The 22,745-nt window shown below is 41.8% G+C and overlaps 1 protein-coding gene across 2 annotated transcripts; it reads left to right on the forward strand.

Moving 5' to 3' along the window:
* The first annotated feature begins 1,664 nt into the window (after positions 1-1,664).
* Positions 1,665-21,232, forward strand: LOC119261120 (UDP-glucuronosyltransferase 3A2-like). 2 transcript variants are annotated; one of them, XM_054688244.1, is made up of 7 exons: positions 1,665-2,159; positions 5,776-5,874; positions 9,324-9,438; positions 11,637-12,168; positions 17,132-17,363; positions 18,785-19,004; positions 20,073-21,232. In XM_054688244.1, exons 2-7 carry the CDS (start codon positions 5,796-5,798, stop codon positions 20,344-20,346), a joined length of 1,452 nt encoding a protein of 483 aa, XP_054544219.1. In that variant the 5' UTR covers positions 1,665-2,159; positions 5,776-5,795; the 3' UTR covers positions 20,347-21,232. The 2 variants fall into 2 exon arrangements, with proteins under 2 accessions (XP_054544219.1, XP_037386243.1); XM_037530346.1 differs by lacking the exon at positions 1,665-2,159 and adding an exon at positions 3,422-3,515.
* The last annotated feature ends 1,513 nt before the right edge of the window (positions 21,233-22,745 follow it).

Here is a 22,745-nt window from a genome sequence, read left to right on the forward strand (position 1 = left end):
CAAAAGTCAATCCTCTTTCTCTGAAGAAAAAGAACATGAATTTAAAAACATAATGCAGGGCCTCCCTGGTGGCACAAGGGGTTGAACACAGCACTGTGAGGGCTGTCCACAGCCTCTGTAGCACAAGTTCAATCCCCGGTCGGCCAGAGAGCTACCCACATGGTACAGCAGACCTCTCTGCTGACTCGCCTGCTGCTCCCCTCAGCGGTGTATTTCAGTCAGTGTATTTCAGTCAGTCTGCCTATTCTATTCCCTACTGTCTCTCTGGTGAATCCTCTCACCTGTACCCCAGTTCTTGTATGCATAAATAAATAAATTTAAAAAAAGCATAATGCCACTTACATTAGCCCCACAAATTGTGTGAGCAAATCAGTCCTGTACAGAGTGGATTCCCATGATGCTGAAGCTGAGTCACTTCATGGCAGGTTCTCTGGTCCATTGAATTCTGTAGCACAGAACACTTGTTACACCCCCGTGGGTTTTCTTTGTCCCCAGAGACAAACTGGAGACCCCTCCCTCCAAAGTCCTTGACTATCAGAATTTCTGCGGTAGCATTTAGCAATAAGCAGAATGAGGTAACGTGAAAGAAAAGACGATCCAGTGACATTTGTTAAAGATTACACTGAAGCCAGTCATCAAAGCTATTCCAGTGAGGTCTTGCATTGTGGGAGAGAGACTGGCTCAACCTTGATTACATTAAGGAGGAGTTAAATATGTAACCAGAGAGTAGGGTGGACATCAGTGGCTGCAAAATTAGTACTCAGAAACCTTTGGGGTCAGAAGCATAATCCGGCTAAAATGATCTAACAGGATTCTTTCTGTGAGCAGCCAGGTGATTGGATTACCTGGGGGATGGTAGAGGATAAGGAACCTAAGGTGATCAGATGTAGAGGATGGAGTGTGGCTAAACCGACTTAGCAGGATTGTTGCTTCATTTTGGACGATGCAAAGATGAACGCAGATCCAAATTAGGACTTGGTTCAGAGGAGAGCCCACAGGAGCCTCACGAGAATTTGGTCAAGGAGAGAATCTTTGTTAGGAGTAAGTCGATGGGAAAATACTAGCCAGAACATGATCAGATCATCAGTGGGGGGACTCTTGTTAAAGGAAGACCAGATCCATCAGAAAGCAGTGGTAGAGGAATTTTTTGTAAAGGAGTTAGCAGGATTATTTGGGAAAGTGTATCAGTAAGTTAAGGACAGGCCAACTGCGTTTTGCCCATGCTGTGTTCTGCTCTCAGAAGTGCCATTCCACTTTGTAAGTATAAAATAGCGTCTATTTGTCCTTCAATACTGTGTTACTATTTTCCCAGGTCGTGTGGCTGAGCCTGGCCACCACACCTGCAACACAGTTCACTGCATCCTCTTTTGAAGCATATTTCTTACTAAATTGAAATTGTTTCTAAACATGTATATCTCTATTCAGAAACTTTAAAAACCCCAAATTCAGAAACCAGGTCCTATTTATCTTGATGTTAAAGCACTTAGCTAGTGCTTTTAACAGACAGTGCTGAGACAGACAATAATTGATCCACTCTTCACACTGTATCCTGAAGTAAACTCTAAACCCTAAATTATGTTATATTTAACATAAAACATGATGCATATTGGATATGAAGATAGGTGAATTTCTCCAATACCTAAGTGCATGAAAAGGCTTTCCAAATATGTCTCTGAAATCCTGGTGCAGCACTGATAGTGTCGACCATCTTAACTAATCTGTAATATAAATATAAAAATCTTTCACACTGCTAAGTCACCATGAATTGAGTCAAAATACAAAATAAACAGTGGGAGAAAAAGATTCATAATGTACATCATATATAAGGGACTACTATTCCAATATTTTGAAAAATGAATAAAACTCAGAATGAAGCTATGAGACATGCACACCTTGGAACAATAGGCAGCTATGAACTACAATGAGCAAGACAATATAACTGAAATGACTGTGTTCACATACTGAAAGTATAAAGAAGTAAAGTGTAAGAATACATATCATATGCTCTTTTATTTTTCAGGAAAAAGAAAAAAGGAGAATCAAAATAATTTATTTCTACCAGCATTCCTTTGCAAACTGAGGCAAAAGAGACTAAACCAGAGGATAATGTGATGGATTGTGTACAGGTTATTGGAATAGCGCAGAGAATGATTGGTAAAGTAGGTGTAAGTTCCATGGATTCATCCTTTCACCTAATTTTACTGTTGGCAGCAACTTAGTCTTCTGCGTAACAAATTTATATTTGAATCAAAAATAAGGGAGGGAGATCTTAATATGGAACATAAACAGAAATATAAGAACTCAGTATTTTTTCAAATATATAACTTAACCTCACTGCATTAAAAAAAGGAATAAACAAAATTGACTTTTGAATATAATATGTTGATTCTGTGTACTATCGATCTAAAAGAACTGCAATCTATTGAGTAGGTTTGCTATTGAGTTGGTGGATAGCTGGATCGGAACCTTCCTGGGCCCATAGTGTGAAGGAACAAATGAGTAAATGACAGCAAAGACATTGAGGGTCAGATTTCTTGTCTTTGGAAACAGCAAGTACAAAAGTGATGGATGGCTATGGAGGTTTATTGGAATTGAAGGTATCGATATGAATTTATAAGTTTTTCACTAACCACATCCATACTATATAGAGTGATATTGACATGTCATACTTACAGCTGTATTTTGCAACTTTGTCCACCGAATGGGATTATAAACAATGGTCCATCATCAGAGATCTGCACTTTTAGAAACTGTGTCCTTGTTTCTAAATATAATATCCAAAAAGGTGGTTAGTGTCCGTATGTATGCATGTGATCACCGGCCTCTCTCTAGTCTCTCCTTATCGTGAGAACTATAAGGGAAAAGTGGAGTTAAGAGCAAATCATTTTCCTTTGAGGATCAGCTTCTGATTTTGAGCTTGGGATACTAGCAGGGGTTTAGGCAGGAACCTGTAGAGATGGGTCATGGGGGTGCGTGCCATCAGTAGAGCCAATACAGAGGAGACAGGCGCCCATCACTTTGGGAACAATCCCTAAATGCAAGTCACTCGGAGGTAGAATATTCTTCGACAAGATTTGCTCTGGTGCCGACCCTTCCCGGTGGAGTATTTTCTTTGTGGATAGTGTGATGATTGAGTGGACAGAGAGGGGTTTAAAAAAACTCACCTACCTCTCCCTCCGGTGGCCCAAGGTTGGGGAGAGTGAGTATAGCCTGTCCACGGCGCAGGCAGCAGCGTGCAAAGGGACAGTCAAAAAAGGCAGGAGAGATAGGCGGTGTCTCTTATCTCTTCTGAAGGGGCAGGCCAGCAGCCAGCAGCTTTGCGTCACTGCCTGTGCACTGTGCACCTAGGAGGCTCACCAGACCCTCTGCTTGGTTCTGGGGCTCAGCACAACTGGGTTCTGAAGCTTTTACAGCAGTGAACATGGCGGAGCAGAGTGCTCTGCTTCTAGTGGGCTTCCTACTGCCTGGACTCCTGCTCTCAGAAGCCTCCAAAATCTTGACTCAGTCCATTCTGGGTGAGTACCAGCAGGCAGGCATAACCTGGTAACCTTGCTAGAGCTGAGGAAACAGTTATAGGATGGAGGGTCACTCTGCGTGGCATTCCAGTCCGGGCTTGTGTTCAGGGCTGGAGTGGGGAGACGTGCTTGGGGTGGGCTGTGGGCAGAGAGGGGCCTCCACTGCTGAGGTAGAGAAGTTGGTTCTGGAGAAAACAGTGATTTCCTTTCCTGTCCTTTTCTGCCTTCAAAGTGCTTCCCACAGATCATGGCTGTGGCCAGAAGTTCAGTCCTGAGCTTGAGACTCAGTCTCCTTCTCCAGGGTGCTAGTGGAACAGTTAGACTTTCACCCTAAAATTCTGGAGGGTGCACGGTAGTTGCCACTAGAGAGAGGGTGGTGAAGTCCATTTCAGGAGACTGAGGTCCTTCCTTCCAGGAGGTCACGGGCAGTCGTTCCTGGGGGGAGCAGCGCGGATTTGGAGCGGCCATTAATTGGAAACTCCGAGGTGATGAGGGAGAGGACCCTTGGACAGCTGAGTCCTTGGGAGCCCCCCTTCCTTCCACATGTGCTGGTGGAAGTTTTTGAAGGATATTAAAGCAGTTAAATCCGCATATTGTTGACGAAGTTTTATTCCCTTCACTTTTGCCCAAAGGGAACAGAAGATGAACGGGGAAAAAATTGATTAGAACTAAGTTCTCTGAGGCCGGAGTTTCTTCATGTGGTTTATTCAGCCATCCCAAAGGCGGGTGAGCCCCCTGAAGTCATCTCCAAGAATCTTGAGAGGGGACGTGAGGGTCAGGGAAGGGAGCCACCTTTGTAGGAGCGCACCAGACCCCCCCTACTGTCACTCCCCAGAAATTCTCTGACCTGATGTCTTCTCACAAAACCATCTTCCACAGAGTCCACTCATTCTGCTCTTCACGGTGAGGGCTGCTGACAAGCAGTGTCCTAAGCACCTTGCTCCAGTTTAAACCCCCCCCTTTTTTTTTGATGATAGAGGCAACAGGAAAGACTTCCTCCTTTCTTTTTTTTAAAATTAATTTTTTATTCTTACAGTGTTTGCTTTCTTTTCTCAGGTGTAGTCCCCATAGAATTTCTACCTTTCTTGAAAGTACCTTATTCTGTTTCAGACCCCCAGAGGGAGCTGGTGCGTTAGTGCTGCAGCTCTCCCTCCATCCCCGAGTGAACTCAGCTCACCTAGACTCTCCATGATTTGCTGCTTGCATGGGGATGCCTTCTTCAAGCACCTTCCAGGAGATAAATGTTAGCAAGAGCAGGCAGTCTGGTGAATCGGATTTTGTGATTTCTATCACCCAGACAATACAAGTACAGATTAAAAAAAAAAACTAGAGTAATTCCCACAGGTACAAATTATTTTGGTAGTTCTACCTCCCTCTCTTCTGACCCAACCCTTGTGGACCTTCATCTCCCCAAAAATCTTTACTGCCTGACTTTGGTAAATTCTATTTTTCTCCTCCATCTGACTTTTGGTGCTGTTGTGTTCCATGAATACAAGAAAAATGCCTCAAGATGCCATATTGGTATGATGGAACTTGTACCTCCACTGAGAATTAAGCTTTTCTTTCCTTAGGAGCCCAGGATGGCTGTAGGATGGGTATGTCTGGATCTGCCATGCATATAGGATCCTACAGGCCAACCTTGTGGAATCAAAGGTTATCTTAACTGTCTTAATTGCAGATTGCAGGCCCCAACTGAGAAATTGCCTGCCAGATATATTTGAATCCCCAGGATTTTAACTCTGAGTGGTGGCCACATGTCCTTCCCCTCCAGTGACCATTTCTGAACTCACTTGATGCTTTCATATTTCTGGTTTCTATACTAGTATAAATTTTCAAGATGAGGGATCCCAGATTTTGCTCTGGGATCCTCAGAAACCCTCACACTCCACTGCACAGCAGTGCCAGTATTTCCCTCAATGCAGTTACTTCTTCAGGGCACAGCATAGCAACAGGCCCCAGCTAAGGTGCAGCACACCCCTCAGATCAGGGAGGAAGCTCATCACAGATCAGAGAAGCTCATCACAGTCACAGAGACCACTAGTCGCCAAGGGAATCCTTGACCGGGATTCCCAGAGGTCAACGACTAGGGTGTCCTGGTCCTGATCTGGGGTATACGAAGTGAGCTAGAGGGACTTGAAGAAGCTCCTCATCAACTTTCTATCCACCAGCAACTCTGTTTCCTTACTCTGATTTCACTAATCCAGCATGTCAGTGTCAGACCTTCCATTCTCCTCTTTACAAATCTGCGTTTTGTTCCAAGGTGGAAGCCATTATCTACTGATGGACCGGGCGTCTCAGATCCTTCAAGATCATGGTCATAATGTCACCATGCTTCGTCTTGCAAATCACTTTATCCCAGGTATGTTTTTGCATAGTTATTGATTTTTTGTATTCCAGGCAAAGAGAGAAAATATCTTTTGAAAGAACGGAAAAGTGTGTGTGTGTGTGTGTGTGTGTGTGTGTGCACGCACAAGCACACACTGGATAACTTATTCTCTCTGTAGACCTGGCATCCTCATGATATACCTCCATGTTTCATCCCCTCATCTGGGTGCTACTTCATTCAGGCAGCCTCTATCCATCATTATTGATAGTTTTGATAAATTCTACTCTATAATGTGGTTATATTTGTATTGTATAGAAATTTTCAGCCACATTGAAGACTACTCTTATGTAAGGACAGCTGTTCTCTGAACTTGTATTAACTATTTGCTTGGAGAATTCCCTAGGGTTACTTTTTATTAATAGTGTTCTATTTACAAATCTAATAAATAAATCACTTCAGGTATGTCTAGGTAGCAAATGCTTGTAATGCTTAAATATAGTGTTGTTCCAATCAAGAACTGAGATTGCAAGTATAAGATGCCATCCTAGAGATGATTTATTTGTCTGAAGGGTTGACTCTCTTTCCCCAGGACAACTTCTCTAACTCTCTGATTATCAGGTGGAAAGACAATCTCCAGGTGACAGGTCCTCTTTGTTTTGATGAAATAGTCCAGTTACATCATGTATCCTTAGGGCCTGGCTTACAAACCAATTTATGTTCAGAGGAATCGACTTCTGACCAGACAAGTCCCACATCTTTTAACTAGTTCTGCCTTTTTGGGTATGTAGGTAGGACAGTAGCGTAGGTTAATAGGAGAACGCTCTGTCTTGGAATTCAGGCTTTTGATTGAACTTGGGTGCGCCTCTGTTTATCACTCAAGTGGGGCTCACCTTAGCACTGACAGTGAAATATAAAGTAGCTTCGTCTGCTGTCACCAAGGTGAAGTCAATTTCTTATTGGATTTACAGAACTTAAGAAAATATAACTACCTTTCTTTCTCAAATTTGGAAACAAGTGAAAGAAAGTTACGAGAGTTAGCAGATGATGATCAAAATGCCCCATATATCAAACTGACAGGGGGATTTATCTTTAGATCTTCATTAAATATCAATGCCAAGGAGAGGCGTGGAAGGGAGCCCTGCATAAACCTAGATTAAGCTTTGATACTGTTCTGCTTCATCCTTTGTAGTGGTCATCCCTGGTTTTCGGTATTTTTCTCATAGATGCATGTTGAATGGTTCGCAGGAAGATTCCAACTCCAGAACTTTCATTCTACGCAGCTCTCTGTTCTCTGGCAATCTTCTTTGTGAGTTCTAGTTGCATGTTCTTCCCACCTCCAAACTGGGTCTCCTCCATTTAGGGAGATGACCAGGCCAGCTTTGGGTTCCTTGCCTTCATCACCTGGATATTTTCTGTAGGCTTTTGTGTCATCAGTATCCTGTAGAGTCTGGTGTCCACTCTCTGAACGCATTCGAAACATACATTTGGTCTCATTTTTTTTTTGTCATGTAGATAAGGAAGGCAAATATAGAACTATCACTTTCTCATGGCCACAGACTGAAATTCTTCAACAGTCAATATTTAAAACACTTACTTGTTTTTTAATTAATTTTTTTGTTGTTACGTGGCTCACTTGCCTTGGTTTATTTTTTTTTTAATTTTTTAATTGATTTTCTTGTTGGGTAACATTGCATTATAACACTGTATAAGTTCCAGATGTGCATGATTGAAAATTGGCATGTGTATGTGCTCCATGAAACTCTGCACGAAAAATGCAACTTTGCTCTTCACCATCCCACTGTTCCCTTGCTTCCACCCTCACCCCCCACCGCCCTTTCTGCTAACTGCTGATTGATCTCAGAGACCCAGTTTATTTTTGTTTGTTTTAGTTCATCTGTTTGTTTTCTTTTTATAGTGCAATCATATTGTAAAGCACTTTATTGAAGTGATATGGGCATATATATATATATTATTGCATGCATAATATAAAGCTGTATCTATAAACTTCATACGGACATGTAATACGCTATGTGTATTTTTGTAGTTACACACAAACCTGTGGTTGCATCAACATAACCACGATAACACATAATTGTCACCCTCAGATTTCTCATGTCCCTCTTAATCTCCCATCCCATCCCTCCCAGTTACCACTTTTCTCTGCCAGTCAAATGCTGCTACAGCACTAAATGTTAAATGCGTGCCTCTAGTGACCACCTTCTTCACACCATCAAGGTGTGGACCCGGGGATCAGTCTTACCGCTGAGTGCTGCCTGCAATGAGGTCAGGGTGACTGAGAATCAAAAGCTCAGGACACACGGTTCTGCTCACAGAGTCTCTGTCAAATCGTAGATCTTGTGACTCAAGAACTACCACCCAAACTGACACCACCAGAGAGGTGAGACCTTGGTGAGACCTGACCCAGGGTCCTGAAAAATGAAACCATTTTTTTTGTTTCTCAGTTGAAACTTCTGAGTGAAGGAGGGGAAGTTTCTCCTACTTGGGTCAGGCTTACTTGTCTAGAAAATTTTGATTACATCAAAAAAGGACATGTTTGGGGTTTTTTCTCAATAAAGGACATGGGGGGTTTCAAAAGTGTCAGCAGCCAAACTTCAAAACTGGTGTCAGACTCTTAATTACAAATAGGTTGTGGGGAAAAGACGAGGCTTGTTTATAAGGAGGCAGAGAATGAGTATTATTTTAAATTTAGGCTTAAATACTTTGGAACTGAGTAAAAAAAAAATTGCATGTATCAATTGAAGTAGTGAAATGGAATTTTTCCTAAAAGAGAGAGCGCTGAGGAACTAGAAGGGGCAAAGTCTGTATTTTTTTTAAAGATTTATTTATTTATGCATACAAGAGCTAGGGTGCAATCCAGAGGTGCAGGGGTGTGTGTGGGAGGATTCACCAGAGACAGAGTGGGGAGCAGAACGGGCAGAAACACTGAGGTCTACTAGCCATATTTTTAAATTTTTTTTTTTTTTTAATAGAGGCATGCTTTTATTTATTTATTTGTTTGTTTGTTTTGTTTATACATGCACTGGGTACAGTCAGAAGCACGGGAGGGTGGGAGAATTCACCAGAGCCAGAGCGGGGAGCAGAGCAGGCAGAAGGACCGAAGTACACTGCTGAGGGGAGCAGCGGGCGGCAGGAGAGGTCTGCGCGCCATGTGGGACCCTCCTCTGGTGGCCGGGGAGCAGCCGGGGATCGAACCGGCGCTGCAGAGGCCGCGGGCAGCTTCGCAACCCAGCGCTCAACCGCTGCGCCACCGGGGAGGCCCTACTAGCCATATTTTTAAAGAAAACTTTAAGTGGAAACTTCTGGTACTTAACATTAAATAAAAGTGACTGGATTATTGTAGCATTCCAATAAAAATTATCAGCTGCTCTGATTGAAGAACTGAGAAAGACAGCAAACTTCAAAAGGCAAGTGTTCAAATAGATATAAAATTATTATGATATTTCTCTGTGGATATTTTTTAGATTTCAAAAAGAGAAAAGTATCATACAAAGAAATCAGCTGGACTGCAACTGAACATTTTGAAAAAGAATTTGGAAAATTTGTTGCTTTCATGTTGACAGAAGGTTTTCATGGAAGGTAATTTTCTTGTATTCTTTGGATGACTCAATTATACAAATGAATGAGTGTGAACACTTGGAGTGACTTTAAGAGGAACAGATGATGTCATGGATAGATGGAGGGAGGGAGAGACTAAGAGGAGGTAATGGATGGAAGGATTGATTAGATGAGATTCATAAGCTCGGTCATCGCACTACAAACTGTCCCTCTCTCACTGTAAGCGTGAATGTATTTCTGTATAGTATGATCGCAACTCCTAGTACTTTCTGGCAGCAAGGCAAGCTCTGATACTTGTCCATATTTCCCCAGCACAGAAGGAGGCATAACAACTCAATTTCTCACTGTCAGTAGGCAAATTAGAGTCCACATTTTTTTTTTAGATTTATTTATTTATGCATGCAAGAGCTGGGTTACAGGCCAGAGATATGGAGGGTGAGAGGATCCACCAGAGACAGAGTGGGGAACAGAACAGGCAGACTGACTGAAATGCACTGCTGAGGGGAGCAGTGGGCGAGTCAGGAGAGGTCTGCTGCGCCATGTGGGCTGCTCCCTGGTGGGCTGGGGATCGAACTCATGCTGCAGAGGCTGCGGATTGCTTCATAGTGCGGTGCTTAATCCCTTGCGCCACCAGGGAGGCCCAAATAGAGTCCACATTTTATACTGTTTTCCTTCCTTCTCGTCACACAAATTCAAGAATGAAAAAATACTTACATTGATTTTTCTTTTCTTTTTTAAAAAAGATTTATATATTTATGCAAGCAAGAACTGGGGTGTAGGCCAGAGGTGCGGGGAGTGAGAGGATTCACCAGAGACAGAGTGGGGAACAGAACAGGGAGACTGACTGAAATACACTGCTGAGGGGAGCAGCGGGTGAGACAGTAGAGGTCTGCTGTGCCATGTGGTAGCTCCCTGGCTCGGGATCGAACTCATGCTGTGGTCAGAATCAGGCTGTCAGGCCCATTGGTGGTCTCCTGGGTTCAGCATCATCCTGGTTTGAGACAGACTTCATCTCAGAGGGTTATGGTTCCTTGGACACTGATGAGCCTGAGACATGTTTAACGAGGTCTCTCAAACATAATCACAAGGACACCATGAAAGAAGGGGTTGAATGAAATGAAATGAAGAGACTATTGAGAGGTTGAGGAAAGAATTAGGACAAGGGAAACAGAGGGAAAGAAAAGGAGGCAACACTATAGCATCTTTAAACTTTAAAGAGGATGTGGGTGTTAACCCAGAGAAAGGTGAACATTCTAAAAGGGAGCATTTGGCCACCGGAAAGGCTTCCAGTTCAAATACACAGAGACAATCTTTGATTCCTGGGCAGCCTCTTACCCTGTATTGGCCACAGCCCTCCCCACACCGCTTCACCTGGGGGCTTTTCACCTTGCAGGTCCCAGCAGAATGGGAGCCCATCAGCTGCTGATAATGCCCTAGTGCTGACACTTAACCCCTTGCGCCACCAGGGAAGACCCCAAAAGTTTATTTTCTTTGCAGGCAGTGGTAGGGAAACAAGTATAGTGACATAAATATGAGTTAAATGAGGTGTCAGTAAAATTTTAGCATTAACTTCTCTGAGCACTCTAGCAAGCATGAATTGGAAAGGCTAATCACTAGCCTCAAACATGCTTTTATTTTTCTTTGTTTTTAATTGCTTAATCCTGAGACTTAAAGGACATATATCTCATGGTCCGCTTAGAAGATGGATTCTAAAATTATCATTAGAAAGCTCCCTTGGTGAGGCATTCGGTTAAATGGAGGACACAGAAGATTTTTCTTAATTTAAATGCAGTATCATGAATATTGATGGACTATGTGGAGTTACTTACATAGTTTGGCTGGGAAATAGGATTGTTTCTCACAGAGACAATTTAGAGATGAGAATGAGTCTGTCTCAAGCAGACATGGAACTATGAGATCTGCTACAGCAGACAGCTCCCAGAACAGAAGAACCTTGGATTGTAGGAATACCTGCCTCTCTACATCAGCCAGAGAGGGGGGCAGGGAGCAAATGAAAACATTCTGGGGCATAAACACCTGGACCAGCATCACCAGAGCGGAAAGCATTTGTTGAGCAGTTGACGCAATTGGTGGACGGGAGCTAGATTGGGTGTCCCTTACCTTGAACAGTGTTTTTGAGCCCAAGATTATGCTAATTATTGCGAATAATTTCACACCTCCAATGACTATTTATCATCATTATTATTTTTTTCTTACAGAGACACATTTAAAAACCATATACGTTTAATGGAACTATATGGCGTTCGATGTAACCATCTGCTAAGGAGAAGAAATATCATAAATTACTTAAAGAATGAGAACTTTGATTTAATATTTGTTGATGGATTTGACTTCTGTTCTTTCCTGGTTGCTGAGAAGCTTGGAAAACCATTTGTGGCCTTGAATGCATGTTCCTTTGGCACTTTAGACATTGGCCTACCAAGTCCCATATCTTATGTGCCAGTATACAATTCCTTGTTAACTGACCACATGGACTTCTGGGGCCGTGTAAAGAATTTTCTGATGTTCTTGAACTCGTACATGTTTCAACGGAAATTCTACTCTACTTTTGACGACACTATCAAGAGGAATTTTCCAGAAGGCTCTAGACCAGTTTTGTCTCATCTTCTAAAGAAAGCAGAGCTGTGGTTTATAAACTCTGACTTTGCCCTTGAATTTGCTCGGCCCCTACTCCCCAACACTGTGTATGTTGGAGGCTTAATGGCCGGGCCTACAAAACCAGTACCTCGGGTAAGTTAAGCCTTAGCACTCACTATGGACTTCATCCAGAGTCTCAGTACAGAGTTTGTGGCTGCCCCTTCCAGGGGGCTTCTGAGAGTGAAGTAGAATGAAACAAGAAAAACCTCAGGGTATATACCATTGTGTTTTGTTTTGTTTTGTTTTATATTTCATTTCAGTTGATTTCAATTTCATTTAATTTTTTTTAATTTTATATATTTTTTACATCATTTTTCATTTTTGCACAATGTATGCATTTTCATCTTGGTTATATTCCCCATGCAATTCCCACCCTCCTTGTTTTGATCCTACTCCCTCCCTCCCCCCGGAACCCCCCATAGTGTGTCTCTGGTTTATAGTTGCTTATTGATTTTGATTTGTACTTTATTATAATGAGTCTTTTTCCTGGTCCCTTATTTAGGTTTTCCAAATTCCTGCTAAGAATGAGACCATCCAGTATTTTTCTTTTTCTTTCTGGCTTATTTCATTGAGCATGCTTATTTAATTTTATATACTAGTGTAAATAATCTATTTTTTATTTTATTTTATTGTGGTGAGAACACTTAATATGATATCTAATTTCTAAACAATTCTTAACATTGTGATACACTATTGTTGACCTTAGTGTTTTACAAAGATCTCAAGACCTGATTCATCTTGTTTAACTGAAACTCTTCCTAGTTAAATAGTGACTGCCTTTTACTCCTTCTTCTAACTCTTAGAACCCAATTTCAGTTTTTTGGATTCTATGAATTTGATTATTTTAGAAACTTCATGTAAGTGAAATCATGCAGTGTTTTCCGCCCTGTGATTGGCTCATTTCACTTAGCATAATGTCTCAGTGTTCATCCATGTTTTCAGCTTTCATAGGATTTCCATCTTTTTTTTTTTAAGATTGATTTATTTATGCATTCAAGAGCTGGGGTACAGGCCAGAGATGAGGGGTGTGTGTGTGTGTGTGTGTGTGTGTGTGAGAGAGAGAGAGAGAGAGAGAGAGAGAGAGAGAGGATTCACCAGAGGCAGAGTGGGGAACAGAACAGGCAGACTGACTGGAATACACTGCTGAGGGGAGCAGCGGGAGAGACAGGAGAGGTCTATGGTGCTATGTAGATGGCTCCCTGTGCTGCAGAGGCTTCCGATTGCTTCATAGTGCGGTGCTTAACCCCTTGTGCCACCAGGGAGGCCCCGAATTTCCATCTTTTTAAGGATAAGTACTATTTTACTGTATATATGTACCGTAATTTCTTTATCCACGTATCTTCTCATTTGTACCGATGTTATTGCTACATCTCAGCTATTGTGAATAGTGCTTCAGTGAACATGGGAGTGCAGCTATCTCTTGGAGATTCTGATTTCCATTCTTTTGAGTATATACACCAAAAGGGGATGGCTGGATCATATGGTAATTCTATTTTTGTGTGATCTTCATACTGGTTTCCATAGCGATTGTCCATTTGCATTCCGCAAAAGAGTGTGTACAGATGGGAATTTCTCCATATCCTCAACACTTGCTGTCTTCCTTTTTTTGTGGTAATACTTATTCCAACAGATACGAGGTAATAACACTGTGGTTTTGACTTGCATTTCCCTGATTACTAGTGGTGTTGAATATTTCTCCATATACCTGCTGGCCATTTGAGTGTTATAGTTGAAGAAATGTTTATTCTAGGCCTAGCCTGTTTTTAAATGGGGTTATTAGACTTTTTTTTGCTATTGAGCAACAAGACTTATCTATGCATTTTGGAGATTAACCTCTTAAAGGTATGTAGTTTGCAAACATTTCTTTCCATTCAGTAGGGTTTTTTTTTTTTTTTTCCACACAGTTGATTATTTCTTTTGGTGTGGGTAACCTTTTAGTTAGATGTAGTCCCATGTTTATTTATGGTTTTGCTGCCTGTACATATTGCTATACCATTGAAATCATTGTTATGAACAGTATTGTGAAGTTTCCCCTGCATTTTCTTCTAAAAGCGTCAGAGTTTCAGGTCTTACATCTAAGCCTTTAATCTATTTTGAGTTAATTTTGTGGTGTGGTGTAAGGTAAGGGTGCAGTTACATTCTTAGTGTAATGTTGGTATTTGGCATCCTTTCATTTTGATTTGTTTTTCTCCCTTTAACAATTCTTTTAAAGAGGTCTAGGGGTGATAAATGCTCCCAACATTTGCTTCTTTAGTTAAGTTTTCTTCCCTCTTAACTTTTGAAGGGCACTTTTATATGACAGTTTTTAAGGATCATTATCGAGGACAGTCATGAAGGACAGTTTTGAAGGACAGGAAGGCTATAATTCCATTCCCTTCTGGTCTTAAAAATTTCTGCTGAAAAAACAAATGACAAATTTATGGAGACTCCCTTGACTGTGACAAGTCACTTTCTTCTTAATTCTATTTAATTTCTCTTTTAATTCTCTGTTTGTTTTTGATCTTTGACAATTTGAATATAATGTGAGAATTTGCTATTAGATGTAGACTTCTTTAGATTTCTTTATTTGGTCTGTTTTGTGCTTCTTGCATCTAAATGTCCATTTCCTTTTCCACATTTGGGATGGCTTAGCCATTATTTTGTAAAATATGTTTCTGGTTCTGTCTCCCATATATTAATATTTCTGAGACTCTAATAAGGCATATGGTCTTCTTCTTGTTGATGTCCTGTAAGTCCCTTAAGCTTTCTTCATTCTTTTTCAATCTTTGTCCCTCAGTTGAATTATTTCCAATGAAATAATCTTCACACTTACTTATCTTTTCTTCTGTTTGCTTTAATTATTATTGAACTCATTTAGTAAGTTTTCCAGAGCAGTTATTCAGTTCTTTACCTCCATGACTTCTGTTTACTAGTTTTAAAATACTTTTTTAAATTTGCTGAAATTTTCAGCATATTCATGTGCTGTTCTCATGCTCTCAGTGAACGAGACATCTATTTTGAATTCTCTGTGATGTAATTCCTATAATTCTGTTTAATTATATTTGATTTATGGAGATATCTCTTGTTCCTTGCTGAACATCTTTTCTTGATTCTTCATCTTCCTTGATTCCCAGTGTTGGTGTGTGTATAGGAAATGTAGCCTCCTCCCCCAGTCTTCATGAACAGCCATCAGACTAGAGAAAATCCCACTAATCAGCCTGGCCAGAGAATAATGGAAGTAGGTACAATGGAACGCAAATAGTTTACAGAGAATAATGGTCTGCATCTAATAGCAGGATAAAGTCCTAGCTCAAGCAATAACACACACACGCACACACAAGTACAACACACATATGTTCACAGAAATAAAAGGTATATAGATTGGGAAGGAAGGAGTAAAACTGTATTTGTAAATGACTGATTATGTAGAAAATCTGAAAGAAAATAAAAAAGACTACTAAAACTAATGAGCTCTTATAGCAATGTAATATACAAATTAATCTGCAAAACACAATCCTTTTCCTGTATATCAGCAATGAATAGAAGGAATGTGAAATTAAAACCACAAAGCTATTTATATTAGCATCACCAAAAATGAATACTTAGGAATTAATCTAACAACATATATGACAATCTATTTATCATCCTTTATAAAAATTAACCAACATGAGCCATAGACCTAAATATAAAGTGGAAAAGGATACATCACCTATAAGACAATATAGGAGAAAGTCTAGATAAACTAGGGTTTAGCAATTACTTTTTATTTTATTATTTTTTAAAGATTTATTTATTTATGCAAGAACTGGGGTATAAGCCAGAGGTGCAGGGAGTGAGAGGATTCACCAGGGAGAGTGGGGAGCAGAACAGGCAGATCTTCTGAAATACACTGCTGAGGGGAGCAGCAGGCAAGGCAGGAGAGGTCTGCTGTGCCATGTGGGTTAGCTCCCTGTCCGGCTGGGGATCGAACTTGTACTGCAGTGGCTGGTGATAGCTTGATAGCACTGTTTTTAACTCCAATGCACCAGGAAAGCCTAGCAATTACTTTTTAGATCAAAAATTAAAGGTACATTTTATGAAAGGAAGAATTAATATGTGGACTAAATTTAAATACTAAAATTAAACATTTCTGTTCTGGGCAAGACGTTGTCAAGAGAATGCAACTGTGTGTAAATATATGCAAAAGAAATGTCAATTCAAAATACATAAAGAACTATTAAAGTCAACATAAGAAAACAAATCAAGTAAAATATGATCCAAAACATTAGTAGTCACTTCAACGAGGACGATATACAGATGATGATTAAGCATAAGGAGACATAAGAGGGAGACATTCTCCAGCATCAGCACTTCAGCCTCCAGAAGGATCACTGCCCCTGCTGGGCCAGGACAGCAGCCATTCTTTCCCAGACACTAGACCCTCCCTCTAGAATTGGAATATTCCCAGATGAGCCTGTCTCCTGTGACCTAGAATTGGGCATGAGGAATACAGTGATACTGGGGTCAGGTGATATTTTTATGAAGAAAATGATTCCCACATTCTTAACTTCTCTCTTCCGTGAAACATTGTTATACATAAAAGATCTTTTTTTCTGAAAGATGGGGAGAATTATTCCACATGTAACTCCATATTTGGTATGTCTGTGGCAAGAGGTGAATCCAGGAACTTCCTTTGTCATAATATCAAACCACCTTTGTACACATGAAAGTTCTGGATGTAGGCGGAGCTGTTGGTGTGGTAGCATGTGAAAAGCACCTCATGTGCAATGTGAGCTACGTGCTAGCTGGTTACCCCAAGCTTCTTCATATCCTTTTGTCACTGTTTAAAGTATTAAATGGAAAAGTGTCTCCTGAAATCTCAGAAATGAGAAATGACTCTGAGGCCATCCACAAGCAGTGGAAATGAGCACAGGCAGAGAGACTATGGTGTGTCCCAGGGGCAAGAGAACAGTTTCAAGAAAATGAGCTCTCTCCACTGACAGAAGGGCATGTCTAGTTAATGGCTGACTTTCATTTCATGGCTGTGTAGGATTTCATCAACCATTTTCTTCCTGTTTTTCCCCTTTCCTCTCTCCAGGAATTTGAGAATTTCATCACCAAGTATAATGACTCTGGCTTTATCCTTGTGGCCTTCGGTTCTGTAGTGGACAACTATCTATCTCAAGAGTTTCTCATGGAGATGAACACAGCCTTGGCCGGTCTCCATCAAGGGGTGATATGGAAGTGTAAGAACTGTGACTGGCCCAAAGATATCAAGTTGGCAGCAAATGTGAAAATTGTAGACTGGCTTCCTCAGAATGACCTCCTGGGTAAGGACTGCCCATGTCTGCTCTGATCTTTAGGGGCCCTCTGGGACCTTTTATTGAGCAATATTATCAGCATGAAAGGAACACATGGTAGGGAAAGGGCAGGCATGAGTCAGCTAGCTTGAGCTCTTGGGAAATCAGACTAGTTTCAAAGTAAACAAGGGCCATATTCTTTCCTTTATTGTTTTTATCCCTATTCCTATCCTGATCTGTGCAGCCAGAAATAATATTTCTTGTCAGGTTATTTTGAGCCTACTATATTTCAGACTGAACAAGCTCATCTAAACACGATCCAAGACAGTTTATGAGCTCTGGGAACACATGGCTGGAAGTACATGGTTGCTATTTTCTGTGGTCTCTTGAGCACCTTGCCATGATGTTCTACCTGTTCCCGACCTCCCCCCACCCCACTTCGTCCTCCAGGGCAAATTGTGTGAGCAAACTTCACAGAGTTGATTCCCATGATGTCTGATGGGTGGGCCTAAATACCCAAATGCCAAGCTGAGCCATTCCACAATAAGTTCTTGGGTCTGTCGAATTCTCTGTACAGAGAACTTGTTACATTGCTGAGGGTTGTTTTTTTTTTTTTGGTCCCGAGAAATAATTTGGAGACCCCTCACTGCCAGAGTCCCTGACTGTATCAGAATTCTAAGCTGATATTATGGTTCAAACTATATTGGGCATTTGAGACAGAGTTCTGAGCATTCAATGAACAGGGTCTAGGGCAAGAGGCAGATTCATAATTGAGCGGCACAGTTTAAGATACTCTCTACTTTCTTAACATTTATTTTAGTTTTCTAGAAGAAGGTGAAGTGAAATTGGAAATGATGAGGCGTATGTTTCGGCATTCCTACCTTAAGGAATGTCTCAGAAATTGAGGATAAATACACAAAGTATAAGTTTTGTGAATACTACCTTAGTTATGATGTCAATTAAACTTGTTAGGAATTCATGAAAGAGGAAAATAATGGGCAGTGGATAAGAGAGGGAGAGACCTAGAGAGTCAGAGCTAGATTCAGAGCTAGATTCAGAGTGAGAGCGAGCTAGAAAGAGAGAGAGAGAGAGAGAAGCAGAGTGACAGAGTAACAAAGAGTAAGAGAGAACAGAAATTAGAGAATGAAGGGAGAGACAGATGGAAAAAGAAAAGTGAATCACTGAATGGGAGGAAAGACACATTGCTTATCACCCTGCTCTTCAGCTCTCCCTGGTCCTGACTCTCAGAAGCACTGTGGTCCAGATGAACATTCTCTACAGAGATAAGCCCAGAATCTTGTATCATAGAATATGGGCCTTTGAGTGTGTCCTAAGCTAAACCAGTAAATTCATTTTTCCAAACATGCTTTAAGATCATTTGCTATATCCTTTCCCTGATGTTCTGGAAGTGTCCATCCTGAATATTCTGCTCCGTTTCTTATTCACAACAGCTCACCCTTCCATTTGCCTTTTCGTCACCCACGGTGGAATGAATAGCGTGATGGAGGCCATCGAGCACGGTGTACCCATTGTGGGGGTTCCTGGCGGTGTGGACCAACCCCACAACCTGGTGCGGGTACAGGCCAAGAAGTTTGGTCTCTATATTCCTGTCGAGCAGATGAAGGCAGAGACCTTGGCTCTGAAGATCAAGCAAGTCATAGGCGACCCCAGGTATGGAGCTGTCTGGGCTATGGACTCTTCTGGTTACTGAGGGAGCAGGAAACAGAAATCGCGAAGAGTTTTTGTGATTTAAGTTTCTAGAACAGCTATAATATGTAGGTGATGGTAAGAGCGGAACTGTTTGTTTCCTGATAGGAGGAGCAGAGTCATTTAGATGAGATGCTGGTACTGTCTACTTTCTATGTTGTGAGGGACTTGAACAACTTACACTCGTTCTTTTTGAAAGTTGTTGTTTTGGGGGTATTTATAGTAGAATTGCAACTGAGGCAGGAGTTTGCTTTTCTACATCACAAATACACCATGGTCTTTTCCACCTTGGCTCTTTGTGCTGTTTTCTAGAACACTCCTTCCCTGGTCTCCACCATGACACTTCCTCCGAGAAACTCTCTGAGTCCTACCTAGACTCTTCTGACAACAGCTGTCATAATTCATTAATCCCTTCAGTTATCTCAGGATCAATAGAATCACCCCGATTCTATCTGCGTTCTCGTCTCGTCTACCTCTGCAGTAGAAATTACTGCTCTCCCCACAAGACAGCTCTGTGTCTCTTATTCTCCACAGTTCACTGCACCTAGCACAGAGTTTTCTCAAAGCTGGTTTGAGTGAAAGTCTGCAAATCAACTATAAAGCCCCAGTGTGCTCTTAGACAACTTCCCATCCAGCACACTTATCTTGTACCCAGGAAGGACTGAATATATTATTTGTGTTTGAAGGACATGAAGGGTATATTCTATCATATGTGCTTATATATACTGTTTCCTCTAATGTAAAATAAAACTCCTTCGAATAGAGACTGGTCCTTAAAGACGGCCATTTTTTTATAGTCTAGCACTTCTAACACTCAGCCTGGATCTTTGCATGGAGGCACCAGTGTGAGCTTCCAGGGTTCTCAGCTCAACAGTGCAAAGGCCAGGCCAACACTCTCCTTAAAACAAAGTCTCCTGGGACGTGGTGGGAGGGTGTGTGGGTGCAAGGTCACTGTACTCATAGGTACTGTTTCCTTTAATGTAAAAGCTGCTCAGATATGTGAGTGATGCCCCGCTCTGTCTCTGCCCACAGGTACAAATCTGCAGCGGCGGCTGCCAGTGTCATCAGGCGCTCCCACCCCTTGACCCCTGCTCAGAGGCTGGTGGCCTGGACCAACCACATCCTCCAGACAGGGGGTGCGGCACACCTCAAGCCGCATGCCTTCCAGCAGCCGTGGCATGAGCACTACATGTTGGACGTGTTGGTGTTCCTGCTGGCGGTCACTCTGGGCGCCATGTGGGTCTGTGTGAAGCTGGTGGGCCTGGTGGTCAGGTGTTTGGGGGTCAGGAAACTGAAGAGGATCTGATGCCCCCCTGCAGCCTTGGAGGGGGAAATATGAGGGCACTGCTGTTTTGAAGGCTTTGCCAGTGAGACACCCCCCCCACCACACACGTGTTGTGCTCCGTGTAACATGGCACACAAATTTCTCTTCACTATTTAGTCCCTCTGTTTAAAAATCCTTGTGTGGCAACTTGGGATTCTTTTTGGTAAGTTGTTTTAAAATATGTATCATGTAAAATTGTCCATTTTGACCATTAAGGATACAGTTCAGTGGTGGAAGTACATTCACATTATTTTTCAATCACTACGTGTCTCCTCTTCCCAAACTTAACTACACGCATTAGCTATAACTCCCCGTGTCTCCACCTTCCCACTGCTCAAGCCTTGGCAGCCAGGGTTCACTTTGTGTGTCCATGGAGTTGACGTCGGGCTTCTGGCGGACCCCTCTGCTCAGACACAGACCTCCATCATCCAGCCCCAACCTTCTCCTCATCCCTGTCCTAGCCCAGTGCTCTGACTCTTCTTCCTGCTGACAGGACACTTCTCTCCCCTTTGCTCCTTCTTTCACTTTGGCAGTTCGGCCATTTTTGTTCTTCCTCTTACACATCCTTCTCAGCTCTCCACAGTCAGGAAGCCTGGCCTTCTGTCCTGCAGCTCTCCAGGGATACCCTTCCAGGGCTTCACCTTTGGTCTGGTCCCTGACCCTGTCCCCTCCTGCGGAGAACATTCCTCTTCTGCTGGTCGTGTGGGGAGCTGTAGGTGGTTTGGTTCAAACCTGAAGCTATTAGCTTCCTATTTTTCACATTTCCTCCTCAAGATTCCCACTTTTCTAAATGGGGTCAAGGAGACTCTCTGTGGAACTGGAAACCTAACTCTAAGTCTGTGGGACCTGAGGGGGTGGGGATTTTGACAGTTCCCAAGACTTTCTTGGTTTAAGAAATATTTGCTTTGCCATTTCTATGTATTAGAGTATATTCCCATACATCATACATGTTTAGGAATTTATTCAGTTAGAAGTAATAGAAACCAGAAAACCATGGTCTAAATGTGCTAGAATGCTTGTATCATTTTCTTTCTGTAACTCCACCTTCTCCTTAAATTTTATTTATGTTCTTTTTAAATATACTTTGCTGAACTGTGGTTCTAAGATGACTCTCTGGAATATTGTTTTCATGAACGATTTTACCTTCAGATGAGTGCTTTTGCATTCTCAGATGGAGTTAAATTCCTCTTTAAATGTTTTGACTGGGCCTCGCCTGGTGGTGCAGTGGTTGAGCGCTGGGCTGCGAAGCTGCCTGCAGCCTCTGCAGTGCTGGTTCGATCCCTGGCCACCGGCGAGGGTCCCACATGGCGCGCAGACCTCTCCTGCCACCCGCTGCTCTGCTCAGCTGTGTTCTTCAGTCCTTCTGCCTGTTCTGCTCCCCACTCTGGCTCTGGTGAATTTTCTCACCCTCCCGTGCTTCTGACTATACCCAATGCTTGTATAAATAAATAAATAAATCAAAAAAAAAAAAAAATAAATGTTTTGACTGTGTGGGATGTCATGGATTAAAACAGAGTGAAGATTAAATACTTTAATCACTTGGATGGCTTTGGAAAGTAGTTTCTGATTGCTTAATTCTGGAGTTGTAAAACATCTTGAAATAATTCAAATGAAAAGATGAAGCAGCTACTATGAATACTCTCTTCAGAAGCCAGAGAACAAACAGCCACCCTTGTGAATGGCAGTATGGGCTCTGCCAAGTTGTAAATAGAGCTGGGTATCTGGTGACTTCCCTGTTCTCTGATGTTCATCAGGAGTCTGACACCTGCAGAAGTGTGGGTGTGTCTGTGTAATCAAGAAACAGTGACACTCTCTGATGTGCACAAAGGCCAATAGACCATGACAACAGTTTTGAGAAAAGAAAGAGACTTTATTGCAAAATGATTGGCAAGGAGGTAGGAGGTAACTTAGATTGTTTCTGCAGTTAAGAAAGAGAATGAGGTTATGCAGGTTTTGGGGACCGGGGTTGAGAGCAGAGTTACACTTTATTGGCGAAGGAGTGAGCTAAGGGCAAAGAAAGAATTTGGCTAGAGTTCAGTGATTAGTTACATGGCAGACCATACATGAAGTATGGAAAGGATTTTCTTCAAGTAATTGGAGTTTTGAATTTCTGTTGGTAAACCCCTCATGCTGGGTAATACCCCACCTCTGCAAGCCTGAGACTTAGCTCAAGATTAGTTGTTAATTTTCCAGCTTCTGCTGTATCTGGAAAAGTGAGTCTCAGAAAAGTTTAGGTACTTTTTGTTTTGTTTTGTGCTCTAGGATTTGAAAACCAGTTAGCCATTTAGTCTCAGTTTCATATGTATGATATTAGGTTTTATTTCTGTTATTATGAAATTTTTAAACTGGCTATGGCAATAGTTCTCTAAGAGATAGTCATG

The sequence above is a fragment of the Talpa occidentalis genome, unplaced genomic scaffold (genome assembly GCF_014898055.3).
Source record: "Talpa occidentalis isolate TD23 unplaced genomic scaffold, MPIMG_talOcc4v2.1 talOcc4.6, whole genome shotgun sequence".
In the NCBI taxonomy this organism is placed as follows: domain Eukaryota; kingdom Metazoa; phylum Chordata; class Mammalia; order Eulipotyphla; family Talpidae; genus Talpa; species Talpa occidentalis.